The sequence below is a fragment of the Culicoides brevitarsis genome, chromosome 2, assembly GCF_036172545.1.
Source record: "Culicoides brevitarsis isolate CSIRO-B50_1 chromosome 2, AGI_CSIRO_Cbre_v1, whole genome shotgun sequence".
In the NCBI taxonomy this organism is placed as follows: domain Eukaryota; kingdom Metazoa; phylum Arthropoda; class Insecta; order Diptera; family Ceratopogonidae; genus Culicoides; species Culicoides brevitarsis.
This window is the reverse complement of record NC_087086.1, coordinates 32,469,574-32,493,775: the sequence shown is the minus strand read 5'-3', so window position 1 is coordinate 32,493,775 and position 24,202 is coordinate 32,469,574. Positions and strand designations below refer to the sequence as shown.

The 24,202-nt window shown below is 27.5% G+C and overlaps 4 protein-coding genes across 7 annotated transcripts in view; 1 reads left to right on the top strand and 3 right to left on the bottom strand.

The window, feature by feature from the left end:
* LOC134832841 (cAMP-dependent protein kinase type II regulatory subunit) overlaps nt 1-5,454 on the top strand; it is a 65,513-nt gene extending 60,059 nt beyond the window's left edge. For both annotated transcript variants that reach the window (XM_063847033.1, XM_063847034.1), the window contains 2 exons: nt 1,675-1,857; nt 5,091-5,454. In XM_063847033.1, the coding sequence (XP_063703103.1) occupies nt 1,675-1,857; nt 5,091-5,221 (314 nt within the window). In that variant the 3' untranslated portion in view covers nt 5,222-5,454. The remainder of the gene's footprint in view (nt 1-1,674; nt 1,858-5,090) is intronic.
* Nucleotides 5,455-9,258: 3,804 nt separating this feature from the next.
* LOC134831827 (uncharacterized) lies at nt 9,259-13,848 on the bottom strand. Of its 3 annotated transcripts, none has more exons than XM_063845648.1 (5): nt 13,409-13,848; nt 11,590-11,719; nt 10,238-10,433; nt 9,953-10,168; nt 9,259-9,652 (listed from the first exon to the last, which is right to left on the bottom strand). In XM_063845648.1, exons 2-5 carry the CDS (start codon nt 11,706-11,708, stop codon nt 9,398-9,400), a joined length of 786 nt encoding a protein of 261 aa, XP_063701718.1. In that variant the 5' UTR covers nt 11,709-11,719; nt 13,409-13,848; the 3' UTR covers nt 9,259-9,397. The 3 variants fall into 3 exon arrangements, with proteins under 3 accessions (XP_063701718.1, XP_063701720.1, XP_063701719.1); XM_063845650.1 differs by having other exon boundaries at nt 9,989-10,168; XM_063845649.1 differs by having other exon boundaries at nt 10,238-10,424.
* A 687-nt stretch (nt 13,849-14,535) lies between these two features.
* Nucleotides 14,536-16,057, bottom strand: LOC134830099 (DNA-directed RNA polymerase III subunit RPC5). Its single transcript, XM_063843468.1, has 2 exons — nt 15,930-16,057; nt 14,536-15,871 (listed from the first exon to the last, which is right to left on the bottom strand). Exons 1-2 carry the CDS (start codon nt 15,960-15,962, stop codon nt 14,558-14,560), a joined length of 1,347 nt encoding a protein of 448 aa, XP_063699538.1. The 5' UTR covers nt 15,963-16,057; the 3' UTR covers nt 14,536-14,557.
* An 832-nt stretch (nt 16,058-16,889) lies between these two features.
* LOC134828973 (transient receptor potential cation channel protein painless-like) lies at nt 16,890-19,124 on the bottom strand. Its single transcript, XM_063841964.1, has 2 exons — nt 17,185-19,124; nt 16,890-17,124 (listed from the first exon to the last, which is right to left on the bottom strand). Exons 1-2 carry the CDS (start codon nt 19,122-19,124, stop codon nt 16,890-16,892), a joined length of 2,175 nt encoding a protein of 724 aa, XP_063698034.1.
* Nucleotides 19,125-24,202: the final 5,078 nt, after the last annotated feature.

The following is a 24,202-nucleotide window of genomic DNA, read 5'->3' as shown; positions in this document are numbered from 1 at the left end:
GCAATGCATGTTACACCAAAAATTACCCAGTCTAACACACAAAAGTTCAAAATAATTGCCGTCAGCTAAAATTATTTTGTCTAAAAATGTCAAGGAACTTTCTCCTTTTCCACTTCTTGTTTGTTTTTCACTATTTTCGGGCGAACCAAACCTGAAGATAATTACTCGGAACTAAATTAGGAAATTAAATTACCCAAAAAAAAAAAAAATCAGGCACACGTGTCACGCCTCACCCGAAAATTACCCGGAAAGTTTCTTGAACTCGTTTGTTTGTTGTCACTGACTTTGTTGACGTCGTAACAGAAATATAAAAAGTTAATGCAATTTCCGTAAAATCACTCAAAAAATTACCAAGACAACTCGAGTGCCATATAAAATGTGAAGAAATTTAAAATAAAAAAAAAGTAAACACTTGTCACAAATTGAAACAAGAGATCCACTTAAAATGTTTTCGTACACAATAGAATTGATCCTATACACTTTTTGGCAAACAAGGAATTTGTTGTGTCTCTGAAACATGCAAATACGCATCATTACCATCCATCTCCATCGTCATGGTGAAAAATGAGCTGAAATGTGAGGAAAAGTTTAATCCTCTTATATTATATGAACATTTTCGGAGAAATTTTCTCCGCACGAAACTCATGCAAGTATGGGGAGACACATAACAGAAGTTTATAACAAACGCAGAAATATTTCTGACGAAAATGATGAATATTATTTGTGAAATGTAAGACAGAGGAAGACAAAAGACGAGCTTTTTGAGTGATGCTTTGTTTGAGATACAATAAAACTTTTACTTTTTCACGAAAAAAAAAGTTTTTTTTAATGCATTTTTGATTTTGAATCAAAAATTGATATTTTGAATGACTTAAGTCTGTCTATTTGAAAAAAATTTCTAATAAAATTGTAAAAAAAAAAAATTCAAATAATTTTACGAAAAATTTAAAAAAAAAATTAAAATTAATTTAAAATAAAATTTATTTTTTTATTTAAATTTAATAAAAATTTAAAAATCTTTGATCGAAATCTTTGAAAACTTGAGAAAAATAAGGATTTTTTTTTAACAAAAAAAAATATTTTTAATAGTTCGAATGAATATTAAAAAAATAATTTCCAGAAAAAATTTATAAAAATTCAAGAAATTTGAAAAAAAAATTATTTTAAGTTTATCGAATATTTTTAAAATTTCATCAAAAATTTAATTAAAAATTAATTATTTTTTCTTTAATTTTTTATTTTATGAAAAAAAAATTAAAATTTTTTTCTTAAAGGAAAGCTATGAAAAATATTCATGAAAATGTATTAAAAATTCCACAAAAATGTGAAATGTGTATATGAATAAAAAATTAATTGAAATAAAACTTCTAAAATTATAAAGAATTAAATGTGAGAAAAATCCATTTTAATTCCATAAATTCGTTAAAAATTAATTTTATAAAAAATAAATTTTAAAAAATTAAATTAATTTAAATTATTTTTCAAAAAAAAAATTTAATTTTAAATTATTTTAAATTAAATTTTAAAATTTTTAAAATAATTTTTTAATTAATTTTTAAAAAAATTAAAAAATTATTTTAAAAAAAATTATTTAAAAATCTTAAAAATACACTAAAACTCAATGTTTTTACGACAAAATTTTAAAACTTTTCTTTTATTAAAACTAACTTTCAGGTGACGTCGCTGACGGAATGTACTTCATCGAAGACGGCACCGTCTCCATCCGCATCGAACAAGACGCCGGCGAAGTGGAAATTTCGCGTCTCAACAAGGGCTCATACTTTGGCGAGCTGGCATTGGTTACACATCGTCCGCGTGCTGCATCTGCTTACGCCGAGGATAATGTCAAAGTTGCGTGTAAGTATTTTTTTCACTACAATTTCCATAATTTTTCTGCTTAATTATTGAATGTTGTCAATTGTTTATTTTTTTTTTCACAAAAATAAATAACAAATTGCATGTTCTTCTTTTTTTTTCGAAAAAAAAAATTAATTATGTTTATCTCACTCAATCTCAACACATATCAATGCATGTTTAATGTTACTACTACACTAATTACTCTTCGGGGACGAACTAATAAACTAATCAAAACAGTTCTCGATACCGGATGCTTCGAGCGATTACTGGGCAATATTGTCCTTCTGTGTTTGCGATTGATGCGCAACTACAAATACGTTGACGAGGATGTCTCGAAAATGATTGAAGATGCTTGCTCTATTTAAATTTTTCATGCAAAAAATAGCTTTTAACCGTCATTACTAACTTTTTTTTCGCAAAATATAGCAAACAGTAAGTACTAAAAATGACAACAAATGGGTTTTTTGGTAAAAAATAGAGCTTGAACCTGGTATTTTTGGAAATTTTCATGGGTCTTCTATCCTCTCTTGCTTTATTTTCTTCTTCTAAGAGTGCTAAACTTCTTCTTTTCTATCTTGATATCTAAAAATTTTCAAAAAAAATAAAATAAAATAAATAATTTTTTTAAAAATTATCCTGAGTCCTGTAAAAAGTTAGAAATTTAAAAAAAACATAAATGTGGCTAAAAATTGATGATTTTAACAAAAACATTAATTAATTAATTAAATGAATTAAAAATTTTCTATAAATCTTGAAAAATTTGTTTTAAACTTAAAAATTTGAAAAAAATTAAAAAATTTTTAAAAATTTTTTTGAAGTTCTTTAAAAAATTTAAGAAAATTTTTTTAATGAAAATCAAAATAAAAATTAGAAAAAAATTAATAATTTGAACAAAATTTATTAAAAATTAATTTAATTATTTTTCTTCTAAAAATTTTCAATAAAACTTGAAAAAAAAAATAATTTAAAAATGTTAAAAAAAATAAATGAAAATATTAAATTTTTCTCCAAATTGAAAATTTTTGTTAAATTTGAATTCTCGAACTTTTCGAATTTTTCAACTTTTTTATAAAAAAAATTAATTTAAAAATCATGATAATTTTCAGTAAAATTGATAAAAATCCTCATTTAAACATTTATATCGAAAAATAGTTCCTTTCAAAGCCATTACTTTACTTAAAAGCATTAATAAGACGCCAAGTAAACAATTTTTCTCTCCACAAAAGCCAAAAATAGCAAAAAATTGACTGATATTAATGGCAATATTAACATCTGGTGCACAACCCCCTTGACATCTTCATCGCATCTCGAAATATTGGCACACACAAAAAGTTAGTTTTCTTGACCTCATTGAGATATTTTACTACAAAACCCAATATTATGACATAACACTTGAGTGTTTGACTAAGAAGACGACTAATAATAATAAAAACTCATTTCTGTCGCTTTCACAAATGTGGATTATGGGAAAAAGTTTCAGTTTTATTTATTGGATAATTGCCAAGATGTCGGGTAAATGTTGCATAAAAATGATAAGTTTTTTCTTCTTTCGTTCCTTGTTTCGCGAAAATGTACGAGAAAGTCGTATAAGTAGTAACGGAAATCTGAGCTTTTAAATGGGGCCCTTGAACTACTTCTGTTAACTTTCACCTTTTGTCGAGTCGAGTTCCTTCACACATTTTTTATTTTCGTTTCGTTTTTTCTGCAGTGCAAGATTTTTATCACTCACGATCGTTTTTCTTGCGACTTTGAGTTATTTACTGCACTTTTTCACTTGTTTCACTTGTGTTTTTTTTGCCATGTACAAAACAAGAAAAATTGCATGTTGCACGCCTTTTATTGCATTTTTTCTTTCCTTTGCTTTGCTTTACTTTTTTTTGCACCTTTATTAAAAATTTTCCGTGTTTCGATGTTCGTGGTCAACACAAGTGCCCTTTCGCGTAGGCAGAACTAACTTTTTTTTTTCTATTTATAAAATTTGCTGATTGTTTATTGGATTTTGAGGAAGAAATTTTGAATGGAGTCTGTCCGTTAAAATTTTTGACAAACTGACAAATATTTTGACAAACTGACAAGAAGTTCTGACAAAGTTGAGAAAAAGTTTTGACAAACTGACAAGAAATTTGGCAAATTAACAAAAATTTTTGACAAACTGACAAAGTTGAGGAAAAACTTTGACAAACTGACAAAGCTGAGGAAAAATTTTGACAAACTGACAAAGCTGAGGAAAATTTTTGACAAACTAACAAAGCTGAGGAAAAATTTTGACAAACTGACAAAGCTAAGGAAAATTTTTGACAAACTGACAAAGCTGAGAAAAAACTTTGACAAACTGACAAAGCTGAGGAAAAAAATTTGACAAACTGACACAGCTGCGAAAAAAATTTGATAAACTGACAAAGCTGAGGAAAAACTTTGACAAACTGCCAAAGCTAAGGAAAATTTTTGACAAACTGACAAAGCCAAGAAAAATTTTTGACAAACTGACAAAGCTAAGGAAAAATTTTGACAAAGCTAAGAAAAAACTTTGACAAACTGACAAAGCTGAGGAAAATTTTTGACAAAGCTGAGGAAATTTTTGAGAAAGCTGACAAGAAGTTTTGACAAACTTATAGAAATCATAAAAACGCGCTTAATTTGTTCATTTCTAACCATTGAAAGTTCTTTAGCGTTTTTTAATTAAATCTCCTTGTTATTGTTGCATTTCCTTTTATGAAACATTTTCTCGATTTTTCTCCAATGAAATTTCTTGTGAAGCAAAAAATGCAGCTCGTGCTATTTAAAAATAGAGTTAAATAAGGGCTTCCGCTGAAACACAAAAAAAAAATATAAATTAATAGAACAAAAAAGTCCATTAAAATAAACTTTTGCAATTTCTCTCATCATCATCATCACCGGCAACATTTTGAATAGAACGTCCATCACTAATTACACCAAATTACCTAATTTATTACTGGAACATTCATCAATCATAAATGTGTGCGCGCCCGCCGACGAACCATTAAAACCCATCTAAATGCATCAATTAGCGTTAGTTACCTTGCACTTTTGCACAAGCTTCTGAAAATACATTTTTGCAGCACCTACACAAACACACACGTACAGAAAAATTGCACGAATTGTAAATAATTTGCCCATTAAAACTTATTTCTACCAGATTTTAAACATCATCAAAAAAATTAAAAAAATAATTAATTTTAATCAAAACTTTTTTATTTTTCTCCTCTACGTAGTTTTGGACGTCGAGGCATTCGAACGTTTGCTCGGCCAATGTATGGATATCATGAAACGCAATATTGACGATTACGAAACACAATTAGTCAAAATATTTGGCAGCAAAAACAATATCAAAGATATTCGATAAGGTAATAAAACTGGAAGAAAATTGTAATTCAAAAAAATATATAATTATAAATATTTAAAAAAAATCCAACAAAATTACAATAAAATATAACATCAGCAAAAAAATGTACTGAATGCAAAATTATTAAATTAAAATTATTATTTAAAAATAATAAAAAAAATTAGTTCCAAAAAAAAAATTTTTTTTTAGTTCAAGCTCAATGCATTTTTAATTTATTTGTTAAAAATTAGACCAAATTAAAAATATTATTAATTGAAATCAATGAAAAAAAAATTAAGTATAAAAATTGCGTGTTATTGTAAGATATTTAAAAAAAATAACAACAACAACAAAAGGTATTAAAGCAAAGCTGAAAATGAAGAAAAATTAGAAAGTTAAAAATTAACTAAAAAAAATAATAAAAAGTTATTAAAAAAGAACCCTCCTTTATATTAATGTAATTTGCATGAAAGAAAAAAAAAATATATATATATATATAAATTTTAATAAAAATTGTATATTATTATTTGATATAATAAGAAAAATTAAACATTATTATTGAATGATGATGAAAAATAAAGCAAATATTAAAAATTTTAAAATAAAATATTATTATTGGTTTTTATTTTATTTATTTTTTTTATAAGTGTGTTCAACGTTGAATTGAAAAAAAAATATTTTTTATTAAAAAGGTAAGATTTATATTTTTATTTATTTTATTTTTCAAGAACACACTTTATTATTGGCAATTTATTATTATTTTATTTTATTTATAATTTTTTTATTATTTTATAATAATTATTAAATTTGGAAATAAATCAAAAAGAAACGCGAAAACAATTAGAATATAAAAATATATAATATAATAAAATTAATTAAAAAAAGAAAAACCCTAACAAGACTACTAACATACAACTTAGAAACGTAAGCTATATAAAAAAAATGAATGTATTTAATAATAAATAATAATAATAAACAACAAAAAAAAACTGAGAAACAAAAATTTCGTACCAAAAAAAGAACAATTTCAAAAAATTTCTATTAATATATATTATATTTAATGTTAGATAAAGCAAAAACAACTAAAGCAAAAAATAATTGGAAAACATTAAACATAAGTTTTCAAACTTAACTGTCTAATCAAAAATAAAATTAAACAATTGTTATATAAAAAAACAACCGATCCCTAAATTAATCATTTTTTTCATGTTTTAACAACTATCATTGTAGAAATCGAGGCACTTTGTTAATAAATTGTCACCCCGACCCTTTTTAAATATTATTTCTCGTAAAAATAAACAAACAAAAATTCAATCAAATCTATGAGCTTAAAATGGATTTTTCTAATAAAAAAAATACTTCAGCGAATTCCAAGATAATAAAAAATAAAAATTATAATGAATGAAGAGAGAAATTTCCATTGCACAAGAAAAGTGAAAATTTCATGAAAAAAATATATTTTTCTGAGATAAAGATATAAAATAAACAGAATTTGCGAAAATATTTATTATTTCAACAAATTCGTAGAAAATGCTGGACATTTTCCTTTGTTTTTTTTCGGTTTTAATTTTTTCTTTTGTTTTTCCAAGAAATAATTACTAAAAAAATATAATAAATTATAATTTGAAAGAGTAAAAGTTGCTCAGTAGATTTTAACTGTTAGAATCGTTCATCCAGTAAATGTGTTCCTTAGATATTTATCAAAAAAATAAACACAAAAAATATAAAGAAAATATTGTTTCCATTAAAATAAAAAAATAATAATAATAACAGTTAAAGAGTTCAAGGAAAAGATAACAAGTTAGCTAAAAAAATAGTGCTAATAATCCAATGCCGCCACCGTTCCTTTATATTCTCCCAGTAAACATGTAGTAATTGTACCATATGATGATCATATATAAATATAATAAAAACCATTATAAACTAGAGAAAAATTAAAATAATAAAAAGTTACATAAAATGAAATTAAGTCAATAAAATTAAATAAATAGCCATGAATGTAATGTACACACAGACACTAAATACACATAAAAACCAATAAAAATATCAATTCCAACAAAATACAAGAAAAAATATAAAAATATATAAAGAAAACCTGTCTATCTGCCTTTTTTAGATTTTTAAAAAAAGAACACATGTAAAAGAGAAAAAATAATAGAAATTATTACAATAAAAACGGTTTCTCACAATTGCCATCAAATTCAAAATTTTTAAATTCCGTAGCAGCCTCCAAACTTCTTACAAACTTTTTTCTTTTATTTTTTATCAAACATATCTAAATCTATTTCTCGTTAATGGTTTTTTTGCTACTTAAAAAATCCTGTCTTTGTAAGGAAAAATATAATAAAAAAAATATTATAATAAAAAATAATTATAAAAAGAAATAAAATCCTAAAAATTATGTAAGGAACAAAAATAAATATTATTATTATTAAAATTAATGAAAAAAAAGTATGTTATTATTATTATTAAATTATAAAGATAAAAATTTGGAAAAATGGAAACAAAACAAAAAAAAATTAATGAAGATCAACAAATTTAAGGGAAAAATAACGTAAATAAAATAAATGTCTTTATAAATAAGTGAAATGTGGTTTTAATTTAAAATTTATTTTCGGAAGAATTATCATTTGTTCAGGTAAGTTTTTGAATTTTCTGAAAATAGCTCAATATTAATTTCTTAATAAATTACATAAAATTTTTCTAACTAAATTTTATTAATTTTTTTTAACTAAATATTCGTTTGTTTTATTTTATTTAATATTTTTATTTTAAAAATTATTTTAAAATTAAATTTAATTTTTTTTTTTTTATTTTTTTTTTTAAATTTAATTAAATTATTTTTTTTTTTTAATTTAATTATTTATTTAAATTTAATTTATCTTAATTTTATTTTAATTTTTAAATTTAATTTAATTGAATTAATATTTTTTAAAAATTAATTAAATCATTTTTTTAAATTTAATTAAATAAAATTTTATTTTTTTTTTAATTTACAACTTCTTGTCTTTTAATTTTAATTTTACCCACATTGTATGAACCTCTCCTCTTATTATATCAAAAATTTTTAAATTATAAAATTTTTTATCCTTACAATTTTTAAAAATTTTAATTTAAAAATATTATTTAAAAAAAAATAATTTTAAAATATTATTTTTTTAATAAATTTATTTTTTTTTTTATTTTTACATTTTATTAAATTAAAGCATTAAACTTTTTTTTTTTAATTTTAACGAAAAATAAATCCTACAAAATTTTCCTTGTTCAAATTTCCATCACAAGATGTCGCCCCAAACATCATTTTTTCAAAAATTTTCATTAAATTTTCCGTTTTTTGTCTTTATTTTATTCAAATCCATTAATTTTCCCACAATATCAAGCCAAAAATTTATATTTTATTTTTCAAACAATTAAATTTCTTCATTACCGAACAAAATTCCATGAAAATGTGCAATTAACGTAACGTTTTGTTTATCTTAGTTCATACACTTTATTAAACGGAGCATTTTGAAAAAACACATGAAACAATAAAAATCCCACTGAAACAAATGCAAAATTTACAGCTGTTGTCATTTACAAAATTTACTTTTCTCTGCTGCAGTAGTTGACTGAACGTCATTGATCTTGTTCTGGAAAATATTTGTTTCGCCATAAACAAAATGTCTATCACTACAAAGGTTGTGAAAACAAAGTCAGGGTCTACGTAACAATAAAATTGCACTTTAATTTGTTTAATTTAGCGAAAATTGTGTGAAAACTGGCGACTATTAATAAATGTGTGATGATGATGATGATGATCTAACATGTTTTCGTCATTCTCGAATTTTCAGTTTTTTTATTATTATTTTTTTCTAAATAATAATAAAAAAAAAAACATGAAAACAAGTTCATGAACGTTGAAAATTTTTTTTTAATAGAAAAAAATTAACAGGTGTCAAAAATTATTAAAAAAAAAATTTCTAACTCTTCAAATATATTTTTTTATTAATTTTTTTTTATATTTTTTTAACAATTAAATGTAATTTTATTTTACATTATTTTTTTTTTCATATATTGCATCTTACAATTCTAATAAAAATAAATATTTTTACGTGCTTCTGATTTTTTTTATAAATTTAAAAATGAAATGAAAAAATGAACCAGCAACTTTCAAAATAAATATCTTTGTGGATTTTTTTTTAAATTTATTTTGTGAGCTTAAAATTCAATCGCTTTAGTTTCAGCATCCATGTCAAATTCGTCGCGGATCATTTTTTTCAAGTTGGCGGCACGTCGTTCACGGGCAATTTGTCTCTCTTCACGTTGATACATGTCATCTTCGAGTTCGGCGAGACGCGCTTTGGATTGGGCGGCACGTTGTTTCGCTAATGACGACGAATCATCTAACGATGTATCGAGTTTGCTCCATCGGGTCAAGTCACTGGCGGCAACGTCTTCTGTATTAGAAACGACCTGTTTTAAAGGAAAAAAAATTTTTTTTAGAATTTATTTTGAAAAATATTTTTTGAACAGCCATAGAAGGGAAAGGAAGCTAAAAACAACCAATTTTGGGAGATTTACGACATTGAAACTTACTTGCAACCAATTTTTATTTAAAATGCATGAAAATTTAAAAGCAGAAATTTTTGTGATTAGGCGTTTCTAAAAATTTTTTGTGTGGTTAAGAAAAGTGTTGAAGGGGTTAAAAATGCTCAAATCTGCAAAAAATAAAAGTAAATGTGGAAAAAAATGTTATGAATAAAGAGAACACACCTTTTGCCGCGCCTCAACATGAGGACTGAAACTTACTTTCAATGCGCGCTTCTTAATGAAGTTTGTCGCTTCCGACGTGTGTGACTTGACACCGTGAATGGCCTCGTCAATTTCGGCCTTTGCCTTGCGCGCAAACGTTGGCATCTCGTAATCGAGTTCGGCATCTAATTGGCGCATTTTGTTGCTGGCGCGCATTCTGGCGAGTGAGTCATCCATCTGCAATTGAAAGTTTTCTTGCATCAAGTTGGGTCGCTTTATGCAAAAAATGGGATCACGCTCTCTTACATCTTGGTCAAAGGATGATTCGATCTCACTCAATGGCACGCCGGCACGAGGCACTTTGAAGCCGCGTGAATCGAAAACGGTTTCTTCCGTGATGGCACGTGATGCACGGTGTCTGGCATCAGCTAAACTTCCGTCGGCGCTCGTGTCAATGCCGAAATCCAAACGGGGGCGGGGCAATGAGGACTCTCTGAATATTCTGAAAGGAAATGGGCGATAAGGGAGGGGTTTTTTTAAAGAAAGGAAGATGTGATGGGAGAATCGGAGGATGGAGCAGAATTTGTTGTTCAGTGATTAGGTAAGTTCTTTCTTTTTTTTATGTAATTTATTGGCTTGAACAACACGACAGATGTTCTTCACGGCTTTTGTTTATGAAAAGTTATCAAACGCGAAAAAGAACCTTGAAAAACGTCTTGTGTGGGCGACTAATTCTTCTACTTTTTCTTCTTTAGTTTTAGACGAACTTAGCAACGCATTGACAGAATTTGGAAAATGGAACTGTCAAAAAGTATCAGTATGGAAAATGGAACAAACATGGAAGACAATTTAATGAAATTATTTCGTATTCACTTGATTAAATTTTTAAAGCTATATAACGAAACAAAAGTTCAAAGTAGGAATAGAGTTGAAGACAACCTTTTCTTAAGGTACAAAAGAAGGAAGAAAAGTCCTCAAACACGATTAACATAAGTCAACGGATATAAGTTATTTCTGATATATTGAGAAGCTTATAAAAATAATAGCAAAATGAAGATCACGGACGACTGATAGAACATCAAAAGTCTGAAAAGACATTGGTCTAACAAGCTATTGCCTTTATCTAACAAAATATGTTTCATGCAAAACAAATTAGACATCGCAACATTTTCGATCCGGAATAAGTAGATTAGTACCTATATGGAACTTGGAATTTCTGAAGCGCATCTCCAAAATTTAAGAATAGTTAAATATTAAATAGTTAAATAGAATTATCTAAAAACTTCATAGATCATACCAAAAGTTAACCGACTAATATCAACTCTTTCAATGCTTTTGAATTTAAATTTTTATTTTAATTTAAAGCTCTGTTTTCAATCAATTTATTTTTAAAGCTCAAAAATCAACTATGGTATCTCAAGAAAAAATTTTCAAACATTTGAGATGGAAGCTACGCGACGTTTTTTTCTGCTTGAGTCAAAAATTGTAATTTTTATTTACATTTAAACAAATGTTCTTTAGGTATTTTATATTTTTTGTCTAAAATTGGCAAAAAATGTCATTCCATTTTCCAAATGTTCCATACCAATTATCGGTGCGTTGATAAGTTCGTCGAAAACTTCAAATTATCTGTCGTTCTTTTGTTTTTATTTTCTTACCTCGGTGTATTGTATTTGCGATCGATGCTATCCAAAGCTGGCTTGTAGGTATTGTAGCCAATGTTGAAGTTGGCATCATAGATGCGAGATCTTCTTGGGCGACGATATGATGTAGACATGTTTGTGAGTTCTACAAAAATTTCTTTCAAATTAACCAACTTTAAATACCGACAACGAGATGCAAAAAAAATCATAAATCACTCCGTCAATCACTCTCAACAACATAAACTCAAACGTAATTAGGTCAAAATGTCTTTTTTTTTTGTTCTTGATGCTTTTATTTGCATTCTCTAATTTAATCTCATGCCATGTCGCATTCGACATTCACATCAAATAATAATTGTTGTTTCGCACCGCGACACAAGAAGAAGAAAAAAAGAGAGCATTTTTGCTCCATTTAACAGGCATTTTAATGTTGCGAAGCTATTATTAGGCGAGATCTCGATCTGACAGTGCCGTGAATTTCTATAAATAACAAATTTTTCGATGTTTTACCTACGACACCGCACGAAATTTGTTCTAAATGCGAAATTCTTTGTCAATGAATTTTTGGTTGAGTAATCAATGGTTGAACGACGCGATGTGAGATAACTTTTTTTTTAATGAAAAAAAAATTTTTTTTTTTTTTCGAAAGTTTGTTTTGATAACAAGACTTTCTCAATGTTTTCATAGTGAATCGAGAAAAATTAATGAAAAATAATAAAAACACCCACAGGTGATTTTTTCGAACGAATGGGACTCGTTAAAAATAGCCGAAATTGTTGATGATGAAACAATATTATTAGCAAGCGTTACAGCTTCATATTTACGTTACAACATAATTTTCGAAATTTTCACCGCATTTTAAAGAATTTTTGTAAAAAAAAATTGATTTATTGACCGGAAGTTTGTCTGTGACTTTCAGTTAAAAAAAAATTTAAAAAATTCCAAAATTTAGATTTTTTTTGAAACAATAAAAAATTATGAAAATATTTTTTGAAAAAATCAAAGTTTTATAATTTTTAAAATAAATAAAAAAAAAATAAATAATAAATTAATTTAAAATAATTTTTAAAATTTATAAAAAAAAAATTAAAAATTACCCAAATTCATTTAAAATACGATAAAGCTGTTAATTTTATAATTTTTTTTTTATAATTAAATTTATTTATTAAAATATAAAAATTTTCAAGTCCACATAATGAAACTATTCAAAATAAAAATAATTTCTGATGTACATTAAAAAAACATTTTTTGCCAATTTTTTGTTTATTTTACAAAAAAAAATCTTGACATGAGACATGAGTCAATGGCCAACGAATTCTTTGCAGGTGAAATTATTCGTACTATTTTTGCACATTTTTTTTGCCTTTAAATCTAAATATAGAAAAACGTCATGTCACTAAAAAAGCAGTTTAGGGTAATTTTCTTTCTTACGAAGAAATTCCCTGGCAGAGTTCTATGAGGAAACGTCTGGTAATTTACGTCATACCCTAACAAATCATTCGTTAAACCGCTCTTATTTATTATGCTTTTTGCTGCTGTTATTTATAAATAAATTCGCTTTAAATAATTTAAACAGCAAAAAAATGTGATATAATCAATTTTGACCGAATTTTCACGTTAAATGCTGTTTAATTTTCTTCCTGATCATCGCGTCGTCGTCGTTGTTGCTTCTTTTGTTCAGTCGCGCGAGTTTATTAATAGAAATTACTAAATACTGTTTTGTAATTTGAGCTTTGGGGGCATTTTTCACGCAATTTTATTTTTATTTTTTTTTACAAGGAGTCCATTCATTTTTTGCATCTTAATTTATTTTTAATATTTTTTTTTCACTCACTTGATTAATTTCTTTTTTTATTTTACAAGAAAATTTGACACTTTTTCTCCACAGAGATTTTTTCTAAAATTTTTTTCACGTATTTATTTTTGGTTTTTCAGTAATAAAAAGTTTTTTGAAGGTCAAAAAAATATTTTCTTTAAAAAAAAATGACAGAAGCAGATCCGCAGAAATTCGGCGTCAATTCACGTCGAAAGCTTCACTGAAACTAATTTTCCCTGCTTTTCTGTGTCTTTTATGCATAAGAAGAAGAAAAGACGGGAGAGAGTGCGGCATCATTGCGTGAGAGAATGAATCACGAAGTATTTTGAGCGGCGATGAGTGAAAAAAAAACGCGTCATCGGTAAATAAATAATTTTTTTTTTAAATTTAATTGATGTGACGATGCAAAATTTTGAAGATTTTATGGAAAATTTGGAAAAAAACATAAAAATTTGAGGAAATTTAAGGAAAATTTTCAAATAATTTTTTAAATTAAAAAGAAGAAAAAATTTTGAAAATTTTGGAAAATTTCAAGTAATTTTAAAAAAAAATTAAATAAAGAAAAATTCAGAAAAAAATTCAATAAAAGAAAAAAATTTTAAATAAACTCTTAAAACTCTTATGGAAATTCATAAAAATTGGGAAAAATTTTGCAAATTTTGGAAAAGTATTTAAAGAATTTTTAAATTTTTAGAATTTTAAAAATTTTTGAAAAAATAAAAAAAAATCTTTGAAAATTTAAAAGGAAAATCAAAGGAAATTTAGAAAATTCTTTAAAAATTGGAAAATTTTGGGAAATCATGGAAAATAAAAATCTTATAAAAATTTTGGGAAATTTCGGAAATTTTTTTAATTTTAAGATTTTTAAAATATATTCTTAAATTTAAAAAAAAAACTCTTTTTGAAGAATATTCATTTTATGAAAAATCGGAAAATTTTGAGAAATTTTTGAAAAATTATAAAGAAATTTGGAAAATTCTTCAAAAAATTCAAAAGAAAAAATTTCGAAAAAAAAATTCGAAAAAAATCGAAATTTGGTAAAATTCAGAAAAATTGACAAATTCAAAAAAAAAAACTCGTCCAAATTCAGGAAAAATTAAGAAAATTAAAAATAATTCGAAAAATTGATGAAAAACTCCTCTCCGTTAAATTAACAAAATATCAAATTTATTTGGACTCTCGATGTGACTTTTTACGAATTCTCTTCTGTGACTCCTTCGCAGCTTCCATTTCGCGAAAACTCTCCGCCTTTGCGTCCCAATACAATTGTTGACGTTGCACGAGCTCCGGATACTTTTGCGAAAACGCCCGATCTTCACGTTGAATCAATTCCCACACTTTTCCCGTGAGTTTTGCCACAGATTCGAGCACTTGTTTCGCCTCCTCCGGCGGCAATTGAGTTTTCGCCTGAACTTCTGGTCGATTTAGCTGCGTCTGATACGAAAATTTGTACAAAACGTATTCCCGGGCACGCACCATAAGCGCCGCTGGCACGCCATTCACCGAAGAAACGGAATTTTCGGGATAAAGATGCTCCGATTGGACTACCCAATTGCCCCGGAGAAGCGTTCCGACAGTTTGCAAGACCCGAAGCAGCTTTTCTGTGTTGGTTTCGGTGACACGAGACTGAATGACGTGAAAAGGCACCATTTTTGCGTTAATTAGGAGATTTTTCAACTGATCCACGAGCGGCAGGGATTTTGCTTTGCGATTACTGATGACTTTGGACAAAGCTGCTAACGCTTTGGAGTCTTCTTGGGTTGTTTCGTGTCCAATTAGGTGATCAACGTACTCTTTACTCGCCATATTTAACGTGTCTGACGTGAAAGAAGTGCCCGTCATGAGCAATTTTTGTTGTTCCATGTTTGCCATTTCCGACGAAGCGGGATGCCACAAAGTTTCGCACCACGGCTCTTCAGCGCCCATCCGCGAAATGTAATTGTACGACTTTTCACGGGCTTTTTTCACTTTTTCGCTTTCGTTGCGGGCGAATTTGACAGTTACTTGTTTCGTTTCTTCCTCATCTGCCATGTCGCCATCCTCGGCGCGTTTGTCGGCTTTTGCTCTTTTGTCCTGTTTATCGAAATACGAGAAGCTGGGACGCATTTGGTAGATTCCCTTCACTGGAGTGACATACATTTCGCCATCTTTGATGATTCCAACGCAGAAACGATCGACTTCGGGCATCGCAACGCTGCTAACGTAACTTTGCTTATCCATGCGCCCGCTACGAAAAGTCGGTTTTGGATCATTTTTGGAGCGATTTCGACCGTCGGCAGCGATTGCCAGTTGATCTCCCTTGAAAGCGTCGTAATTGTGAGATGCGGTGTTCAGGGCGAAGTCGATTTTGACTTGTTGCGTGAGCGGTTTGACGCAGGAATTGACAACGTGACTCTTGTCGAAGTTGCAATTTTGATTGACGACGGGATATTGCAAGACGTGTAGTTGATTGGCGAGGGTTTTGGACAAGAAAACAGGAATCTAAGGTAAGAAATTTTGAATTTTAATAAGAAAAAAATAGAAAAAGTGAATTTCTTACTGTTTCAATTATTTCATCGCCATCGTCTTCCATTATTTTGATGAAATTCCTTCAGAAAAATTGAAAATTGCGGTCTTGTGGTGCTATGAAAAACACATGATATTGAAATCATTGCGAATTCCATGTGAAGTTATCATTTTCATTCGTCTCATGTGCTGAGTTTGTTATTCGCCGGAACACAATTGAGTCGGCTGAAATTGATAAATCCGTCAGATGGCGCTGTAGGCAATATCCTGTTTGGAGCCACCAAAGCGGAAGTGCGGCGAGAATACGGAACTAAATTTGAGACGAATAAATTTGAAAATCAAATTGACCGTTGGAGTTGCAATCGGTTAAAATCGGTAAAATAATTTTAATTTAAATTAATTAATTTAATTAAAATAATTTAAATTAAATTAATTTTTTATTTCTTTAATTTAATTTTCTGTTTTAAATTCTTTAAGAAATTTTTTAAATTCTTAAAAATACGAATATTTTTGATTTTTAATTATCAAATGTTAATTTTATCAAATTTAATTTATTTTAATTAAATTTTGAAATAAGTTTTTTAAATTTAATTTATTTTTATTAAATTTTTACATTATTTTTTTAAATTAATTTTTTAATATTTATTCCAGAAAAAAACATAAATTTTTGTATTTTTTTTTTTTAAATCTGGATAGATTTCTTATCAATTTGTGACTAAACTCTTATTTTATTTAATTTTTTTTTAATATTTTTAATTTAATTTTTTTTTTATTAAATTTAATTTATATTTTTTTTATTTCAATTTAGATTTTTAATAAAGTTTTTAATTAAATTTTTATTTTTTTTTTTTGTAAATTTTAGATTTTTTGTTTAATTTTTTTTTTTTTATTTTTATTAACCAAATTTTTATTTATTTTATTTTTTAATTCGTTTTAACAGTTCATTTAAATTTTTTTTATTTCATTAATTTTATTTTCACTAAAAATTCAATTTTCATCCAGAAAAATTAAACGCCTTTTTCCCGTTATACAAAATACTCTCAAGCTCCTTGACAGTTTCCTTCGTTAGACGTCCCAACATCACTCTGTTATCTTTTTCTGCATCATTTATCTTATCATCTACGAAATAAACTGCAAATGTCGTTCGATCAACTGTCAGGTAAGCATTATCTCCATTGATGCCTGGATGCAAATCTATCGAAAAAATATTCCAACCACGAAAAATTTCCCTACAAAAAAAAACAAAAAATTTTCTTAAATTTTATTTCAATTTTCAGTCAAACTCTTACCTTAAAGCCATATTAATGCAACAAAACTGATACATGATCATCAACTGCGCCTTACGATACAAAAATTCCGCATGTTCCTGAATCCACTGAATATCCCCGATTGCCAATCCATTCAATAAATTCACAAAAATTATTGGAACAATGAAGATAAACAGCATAAAAATGATATAACTCGAGTTATAACGAAACTTCAAGTCATCTGCATCCATTTCTCCCGTCATCATAACTAACGTTTTGAAGATTCCCGCGAAAAGATGATGAACACTATAGTCCAATGGCATCGTCTCATTAACGCGAATGTAACTTTCGTATCCTCGTTCGACACTGAAGTTACTAAAGAGATGCATAAAGCTCAATGCAAAGCCAAAAACTATCAAAAAAGTACTTCCAAGAAATTGAAAAGCAGTCCATGAAACGTAAAAGAGCATTAACAAGTTAACTCCCAACGTTTGATTGGAAAAACTGATGCTAATTGTTAATTGAACGCACAGAATCATGCTTCCGATGCCCAAAACTTGATCCAAATCCACACCCAGCGAATTATGGAAGATAAACGCGAAGATAACGACCAACAAAGGAATGTCCATGAAGAAAAGTGACCTTAAGCGATACTTGGAAATGCGTGGTTCGGTAAGTTTTGATCCAAAAATCATGTAGGTTACGAAGCTATAGTAGCAGACCATGTAAAAAACCATTATGGCAAGTAAAATGTGCATGCCAATAATTATATAATCCTTAAAAATCGCAAAAGAACTTGAATAGTTCGCAAATCCCGAAGCTAAAGCTTTGCCACTGATAAGCCATAAGGATCCAAGCATCGCTGGACGATCCCACAACATTTTCTTCTTGTATTTCATCCAATAGAGCTCGAAAAAGACTTTTATCACGGCATGCTGGAACATGGATTGAAGATGTTTCACTCGAGACATCACCAATAAAGTTTCAATGCCAAAAACATTTTGAACGTGATCCTCAGAGCTCTTTGAAGGCGTATGGAATGGCGTCAAATCAAGAAGTAAATTATTCTTCTCCTTTTTCCCATCACACTTGACGTTCAATTCGTGCTTCGCATCACACACGAGCAAGTTCAGGAACCAGGTAAGTGATTCACAATCTACATTATTTAAAGCAGAATCTCCTGCGATGTTTTTGTAACCGAAGAAAGGCTTCTTTTCCAATATTTTCCTTACCAAAACTCCGTCGTGTACTACATGCAAAGCCGTATTTCCGCATCGATCCACAGCGTTGATATCTGTTCTCTTATGGTTCAAGACATATTCGAAACAGTTCAGATAACTACCAAAAGCAGCTTCTTGTACAAATTTTCGCGAATAAGCAGCGATTAGAATTATAGCAGAACCTTTGCCCACAACATCATTTTGTCGCATCAAAAATTTCAGGACGTCGCATGAACCTTTAACAAAAGTTGCTTTGAAAAGATCAAATTGGTTCTTTTTGGACTCTAAAAGGGTTCCAGCTGCCATTTCTTGAAACAGTTCGAAGAATTTCTCATCTTGTTGGGACATTATCAGGTATTGGGCGTACTTAACGGAATAAGGTTCACGAGCATCGTATTCTTGAATCATCTCCAATAACTTTCCTCCTTTATAACGATCGAGCTTTTTTAAAGTTCTCGTTAAAATAAGTTCAATTGCATCAACGACCTCCATATCTTTGACACATAACAACTTGAATTTGTTCAAAAGATGCTCCAATAAGCACATTCCATCGTCGTTTTCCTCATCGACAATCATGGGACTCGAATGGAAAATCTTCAAGTGAAGTTTTTTGAGCAAATCATCGAAATTTTCCAGATTGAAACCGATCACGAGATCATGAACGCAACACGTGTTACTCATGAATTTACAACGTTTGGATGGAACTTCGACCGAAGTTGAAATTGCCACGAATTCGCGACGTTTTAAAAAGTGATCGACCATTTCAGTGGAAGGCAAGGCAAATACTGAGAGAGAAAATGAAATTTTTTTGTGAGGGAAATACGGACCATATGGAGTCCCATTTTCACACCTAATCAATGTTTACGCATAGATTTCACTGGATTTAGATAAAAAACGGCGGAGATAAATTCCAGATGGTGAAAAGTCTTTACTATGAGAGTACTATGTTTACTGAAAATTGAATGAAGTTGAATGAAAATGTGATTTTTATTGTTCATTAATGAAACAGCAAGTTTTTGGAAAGTTTTATGGTTCGACATAATGAATTAAGCAATTTACAGGCTGATAAAATAGTCAAAAATGTTTTGGATTTCCTTTTTCTCACTTTTTTGAGAAATTATCAGGCACATTATCTGATTTCATCATTTCGTCGAAAAAAATATGGCATGAGATTTTTTGATAGTTTTGTGTTTGTTAGGCCTAAAGTAATCGAAAAAATCTAAATTTAAAATTCTGGAACGAGCTTTTGAGATTTTATTAATTTTTCAGTGCATTTGAGTGTTTTAAAGTACCTCTTTGGCATACCCAATCAAACTAAAAGTGCTTAAAAACACAGAAGTTCATTCCAGAATTTTAAATTTAGGTTTTTCGAATACTTTAGAACATAAAACAAGGAAAAATCTACCATGCCATATTTTTTTCGATGAAATGATGAAATCGAGTGATATGCAGGAGACATATTGAGTATCGAATACCTAAAAAGTAAGAAATTATTTAATTTTTGGGAATTTTTAAATAACAAAAAATCAATTTTTACCAATTTAAAGTCTTAAAAAAAATTTTGTTAAAATTTTGAAAGTTTTTTGATAAAATTTTACTTTAAGGATTTTTTTCATAACAACTTTCCCATACTTGAAGAGTAATTTACAACATTTCCAAAAATCTGACTTTTAAAAAATTCCTTAATGACCTTTATTTAAGTGAATTTATCAAAATATTCAGATCTTTAATAAAAGTTCGTCATTAATTAATAAAAACCAGGCTTTATTTTGCTCCCAAACTAGCTAGACCGTCGGTTAAATGGGAAATGACTCAATCGATAAAATGACTGCGCTTGCATAATTTATGCTGAAATTGATCTTGATATGCAAAAATTAAACATTTTATCAGCAAACAGGTTTCGCAAAATTTATACTTAACGTGAAAGAGAGAAAAACTTCTGGAGTTACGCTCTAACAATATGTAATTTTTAACGTTGTCGTTGTTGTCGTTTTTTTGCCTCTTTGCCTTGCTTGCTTGTTTATTGCTAAAAGAAAGACAATGAACTTGTTTTACTCTCCTTTTTGTTTTTTTTTTTTTTTTTTTTGTAAAGCATAATCAAATAATTTACACTCACTACTGTATTTCTATTCTAGCCTCGGAAAAAATACATTTTTTTGCTCGTTTCTGTTGATGTTTAAAGCTAAAATTATATTTCTTCTTTATTTTTTTTTTTTGTACAGAAAACAGGCAGAAATCCAACCTCTCTTTTCATGTGAATAATTTTATTTTTTTTTCATACATATGCAAAAAGAAGTAGTGTCTTTGCAATGCAATTCTTCGTCTTTTTCTCTTCTGGTAATCTGAATATGTAATTAAAAGTACGCAAAAATAAAGCGGAGAAAAACACATGAAGGGAAAAAAATTACCGCGAGCAATAATTTGTTTTGTTTTTTGTGTCTTTGATATTTATTTTAATTTTGTATTTTATGATATGAATTTTAAGTTTAACAGAAACGTGAAGAAAATGATATTTATACAGAAGTTGTTGGAGCTACTGCAGTTACATGTGAAGCTGACGAGGTAAAGAATGCTGCAATGGACCGACGGCTGATCGAGCGACACAGATAAAAAGTTTGAAAACATGAGATCGAGACGTAATATGGTTAAGTTAAAATTTAAATTTTTTATTATTTTTCTTTAAATTGCAGGAGCCTTTGATTTTTTTTGAGAATCAAAGCTTATTGATTCTAAAACAAAAACAAAAATTAAAAAAAAAGGTTGAAACAAACTGAATTAATGAATGTCAAACAACAAATTAGCTTTAAAGTTGTAATCCTTACTTATAAAAGTGTAAAAAGCCATCAAAATATGTTACTCATTGAGGAGTAAAAAGGAGCTTTTACTCATTGAGGACCAAAAAGGAGTTTTACACATTAGGAGTAAAGAGCAAAACTTACTCATAGAGGAGCTTTACTCATTGAGAAGCAACGAGAACTTTTACTCATTTAGGAGTCTAGAGGAGCCGAACTCCTTAAGGAGCATAGAGGAGCTTTACACAATGAGGAGCAAGCAGGAACTTTACTAAATGAGGAGCAAGGAGGAGCTTTATTCATTAAAAAGCATAGAGGAGCCTTTACTAATTTAGAAGCACAGATAAGCCTGACTAATTTGACTCCTAATGAGTAAAACTCCTCATTGTTCTTCAATTGAGGAACAAAGAGGAGCCTTACTCATTAAAGAGCAATGAGAACCTTTACTCATCGATGAGTTTTTTTAAATGAAATCATCATTTTTCAACAAATTTAACTAAAACCTGTGATACTAATGTAATGACATTAACTTAATTCAAAATTATAACCAATGGCTTTGTGATGAAAAATGATGAAATCAAGTAATTTAGCCTCGAAATTAGCCTAAAGCTAAAAATGAGCAAACTTACTAATATGGGAAATATTCTACAAAAATTCATTAAAATTGAAACAAAATAAGAGCTCAGTGAAAAATTAATTTTTTTCATTAAAGATTCTAAAATTAAATTTCTTGCAAAGAAAAATTCCAATCGTTAATTTTCTAACAAAAAATACCATCCATGTTGTTATTTCTTTGCGCAAAAAAAAAATTAGGTAAGGCAAGGCACCATCCATACCGAAAAATTCATTCGTTCTGTCTTATCCTCCATCATTAGAGTTCGCCAACAAATATTCAAAGCAATTGTTAACAACACACAACACCACGACACGATGCATATTGTTGTCTGTTTGCTTTTTGCTTTAAACACAACACAAAAGCAAAGAGAGAGAAGACAAAAAAGCATACACCACCAATTTATTTCTTGCGCGCATATCTCATTTCAAGATCGCACAAAAGTCGCAAACAATAAAATTACATACCCAAAGTTCTTCTTATGCCATGTCTTCTTGCGTCTCTTGTATGTGTGTGAACATTTTTTTTTTTTTTTTGCTAAAACATTACCTTGCAAATGTTGTTATTTTGTGTGTTGTATCGGATTTATTTATTGTCTGACATCCAATGAAAAATCACCGTTCGCCATTCTTTATGCTTGATTCTCTTCTTTATTTATACATTTTGTATACGAAAAAAAAAATAAAATAAAATGCCTTTATGGAATTTTAACGTTTAACATTGGAACATTGGTGCTCTTTGCTCACATTGTAAGCGAAATAAAAAGGCATGATGATACCTTTGACTGCAATGTGTACAAATAAAATTAATGGCTTAGAATCACATAAACAGCAATTTTGTAATGCACTTTAGATCATGATTCTAAAAATTTGAAAAAAAATTTTTTTTTTTTTAAATAAAAAAAAAACCTTTCGTGCCAAAACTCATCTAATAAAGTCATGTAAGTGCACTGACAAAACCAATTATAATTCTTCCTTCAACCAAAAAAAAAAAACTTTTAAAATGCAAAAACTCCAGACGTCACTCAGTCGTCTTCGTTTTACACATTTTATGCATAAGTAATAATAATAACAACAAACAAAGAAAGAAAGAAAAAAAACTCGAGAATCGAAGGAAAGAAAAATCCTAATCACGCAATGTGGTTTCTTTCCTTCCATTCCTCGATCAAGAATGCACCCAAAAAAAAATCTAACGTAGGCAAAAAAACGTGATGCAGTCAAAATACAAAAGTTCAAATAATATTTTTACCCTTTTCTTTAATAATAACAATAATAATTGCGGTTTCTGTTTTTTTTCGCTATGTATGGTGTCTCGTCGCCGTATGCTTCGATTTTTAGTTAAACCAAAGGAGAAGCAAATAAAGGATTGTCTTTGATACGGAAAATATTTTACCCACTTGTTAAATAAAGCATGAGACACGTTGTTTTTCGTGAGGGAGAGGCTTTAAAATTTTATGAAAGACGAATTTTGTAAAAGGTTTTTACGAAATTTCATTAAAAAATTTCTATTCGATGTATTTTATAAATAAATAAATAAATTTAAAATTAAATAAAAATTGAAAAAAAATTATTTCATTTAAATAAATAAATAATTAATATTAATTAATACGTATTAATTATTTTTTTAATTTTTTATTTAAGTTTCAATTGTTTTTACTTCATTAATGTTTTTTTTTAGTTTTTTTATAAAAATATTTGATTTCATTGAATTAAGTTTTATTAAATTAATTAATAAATTAATAAATTAATTAATTAATTAATAAATTAAATTAATTATTATTTTATTTAATTATAAATAATTTCAATTAAAAAATATATTTTTTTAAATTTGAAGCCAAAAAAAAAATTGAAAATCAAATTAAAAATATTACAAAAAAAAATATTATTATTAATACTTTTTAATTGTTTCTTATATACCGTAATGTAGATAATTCTTATGGAAAAAAATACAAATTAATTAATAATTAATAAATCAACAATATTTTTCCATTAATTTTTGTATTTTTTTTAGCAATTTTTTAGACAAATTTTAAATAATTTTTCATGAAATAAAAAAATAAATTAGTAAAAATTCATTAAAATAATTCATTCTCAAAAATTTTGTTAAAAATATTGAAAAAATTGCGAAATTTCGTTAAAAATTCAAAAGTTTTACGTAAAAATGTTAATAGAACGCATTTTAAAACCTATTTTCGTTAATAGAACGTAATATTTTTTTCCATAAGAATTATCTACATTACGGTATTTTTTTAATTGAGATTAATTATAACTAAATAAAATAATTAATTTAATTTAATAAAACTTAATTCAATTAATTTAAAAATATTATTATTAATAAAGGCAAGAAAAAAGAAGAAGAAAATTAAAATAAATTAATTCGTCGTTTTAAAAAAAAAATAAAAAAACATTTTTTTATTTAAATTATATTAATAAAAA

What these genes read in the sequence shown, in the direction of transcription:
- LOC134831827 (XM_063845648.1), bottom strand. Translation starts at nt 11,708, where the DNA reads ATGTCTACATCATATCGTCGCCCAAGAAGATCTCGCATCTATGATGCC. An exon ending in CGCAAATACAATACACCGAG is followed by an intron (nt 10,434 to 11,589) that starts GTAAGAAAATAA and finishes ATTTCCTTTCAG; the next exon opens with AATATTCAGAGAGTCCTCAT. An exon ending in AATCATCCTTTGACCAAGAT is followed by an intron (nt 10,169 to 10,237) that starts GTAAGAGAGCGT and finishes TTTCAATTGCAG; the next exon opens with ATGGATGACTCACTCGCCAG.
- LOC134830099 (XM_063843468.1), bottom strand. Translation starts at nt 15,962, where the DNA reads ATGGAAGACGATGGCGATGAAATAATTGAAACA. An exon ending in GCGATGAAATAATTGAAACA is followed by an intron (nt 15,872 to 15,929) that starts GTAAGAAATTCA and finishes TTCTTACCTTAG; the next exon opens with ATTCCTGTTTTCTTGTCCAA.
- LOC134828973 (XM_063841964.1), bottom strand. Translation starts at nt 19,124, where the DNA reads ATGGTCGATCACTTTTTAAAACGTCGCGAATTCGTGGCAATTTCAACT. An exon ending in TGCATTAATATGGCTTTAAG is followed by an intron (nt 17,125 to 17,184) that starts GTAAGAGTTTGA and finishes TTTTTTTTGTAG; the next exon opens with GGAAATTTTTCGTGGTTGGA.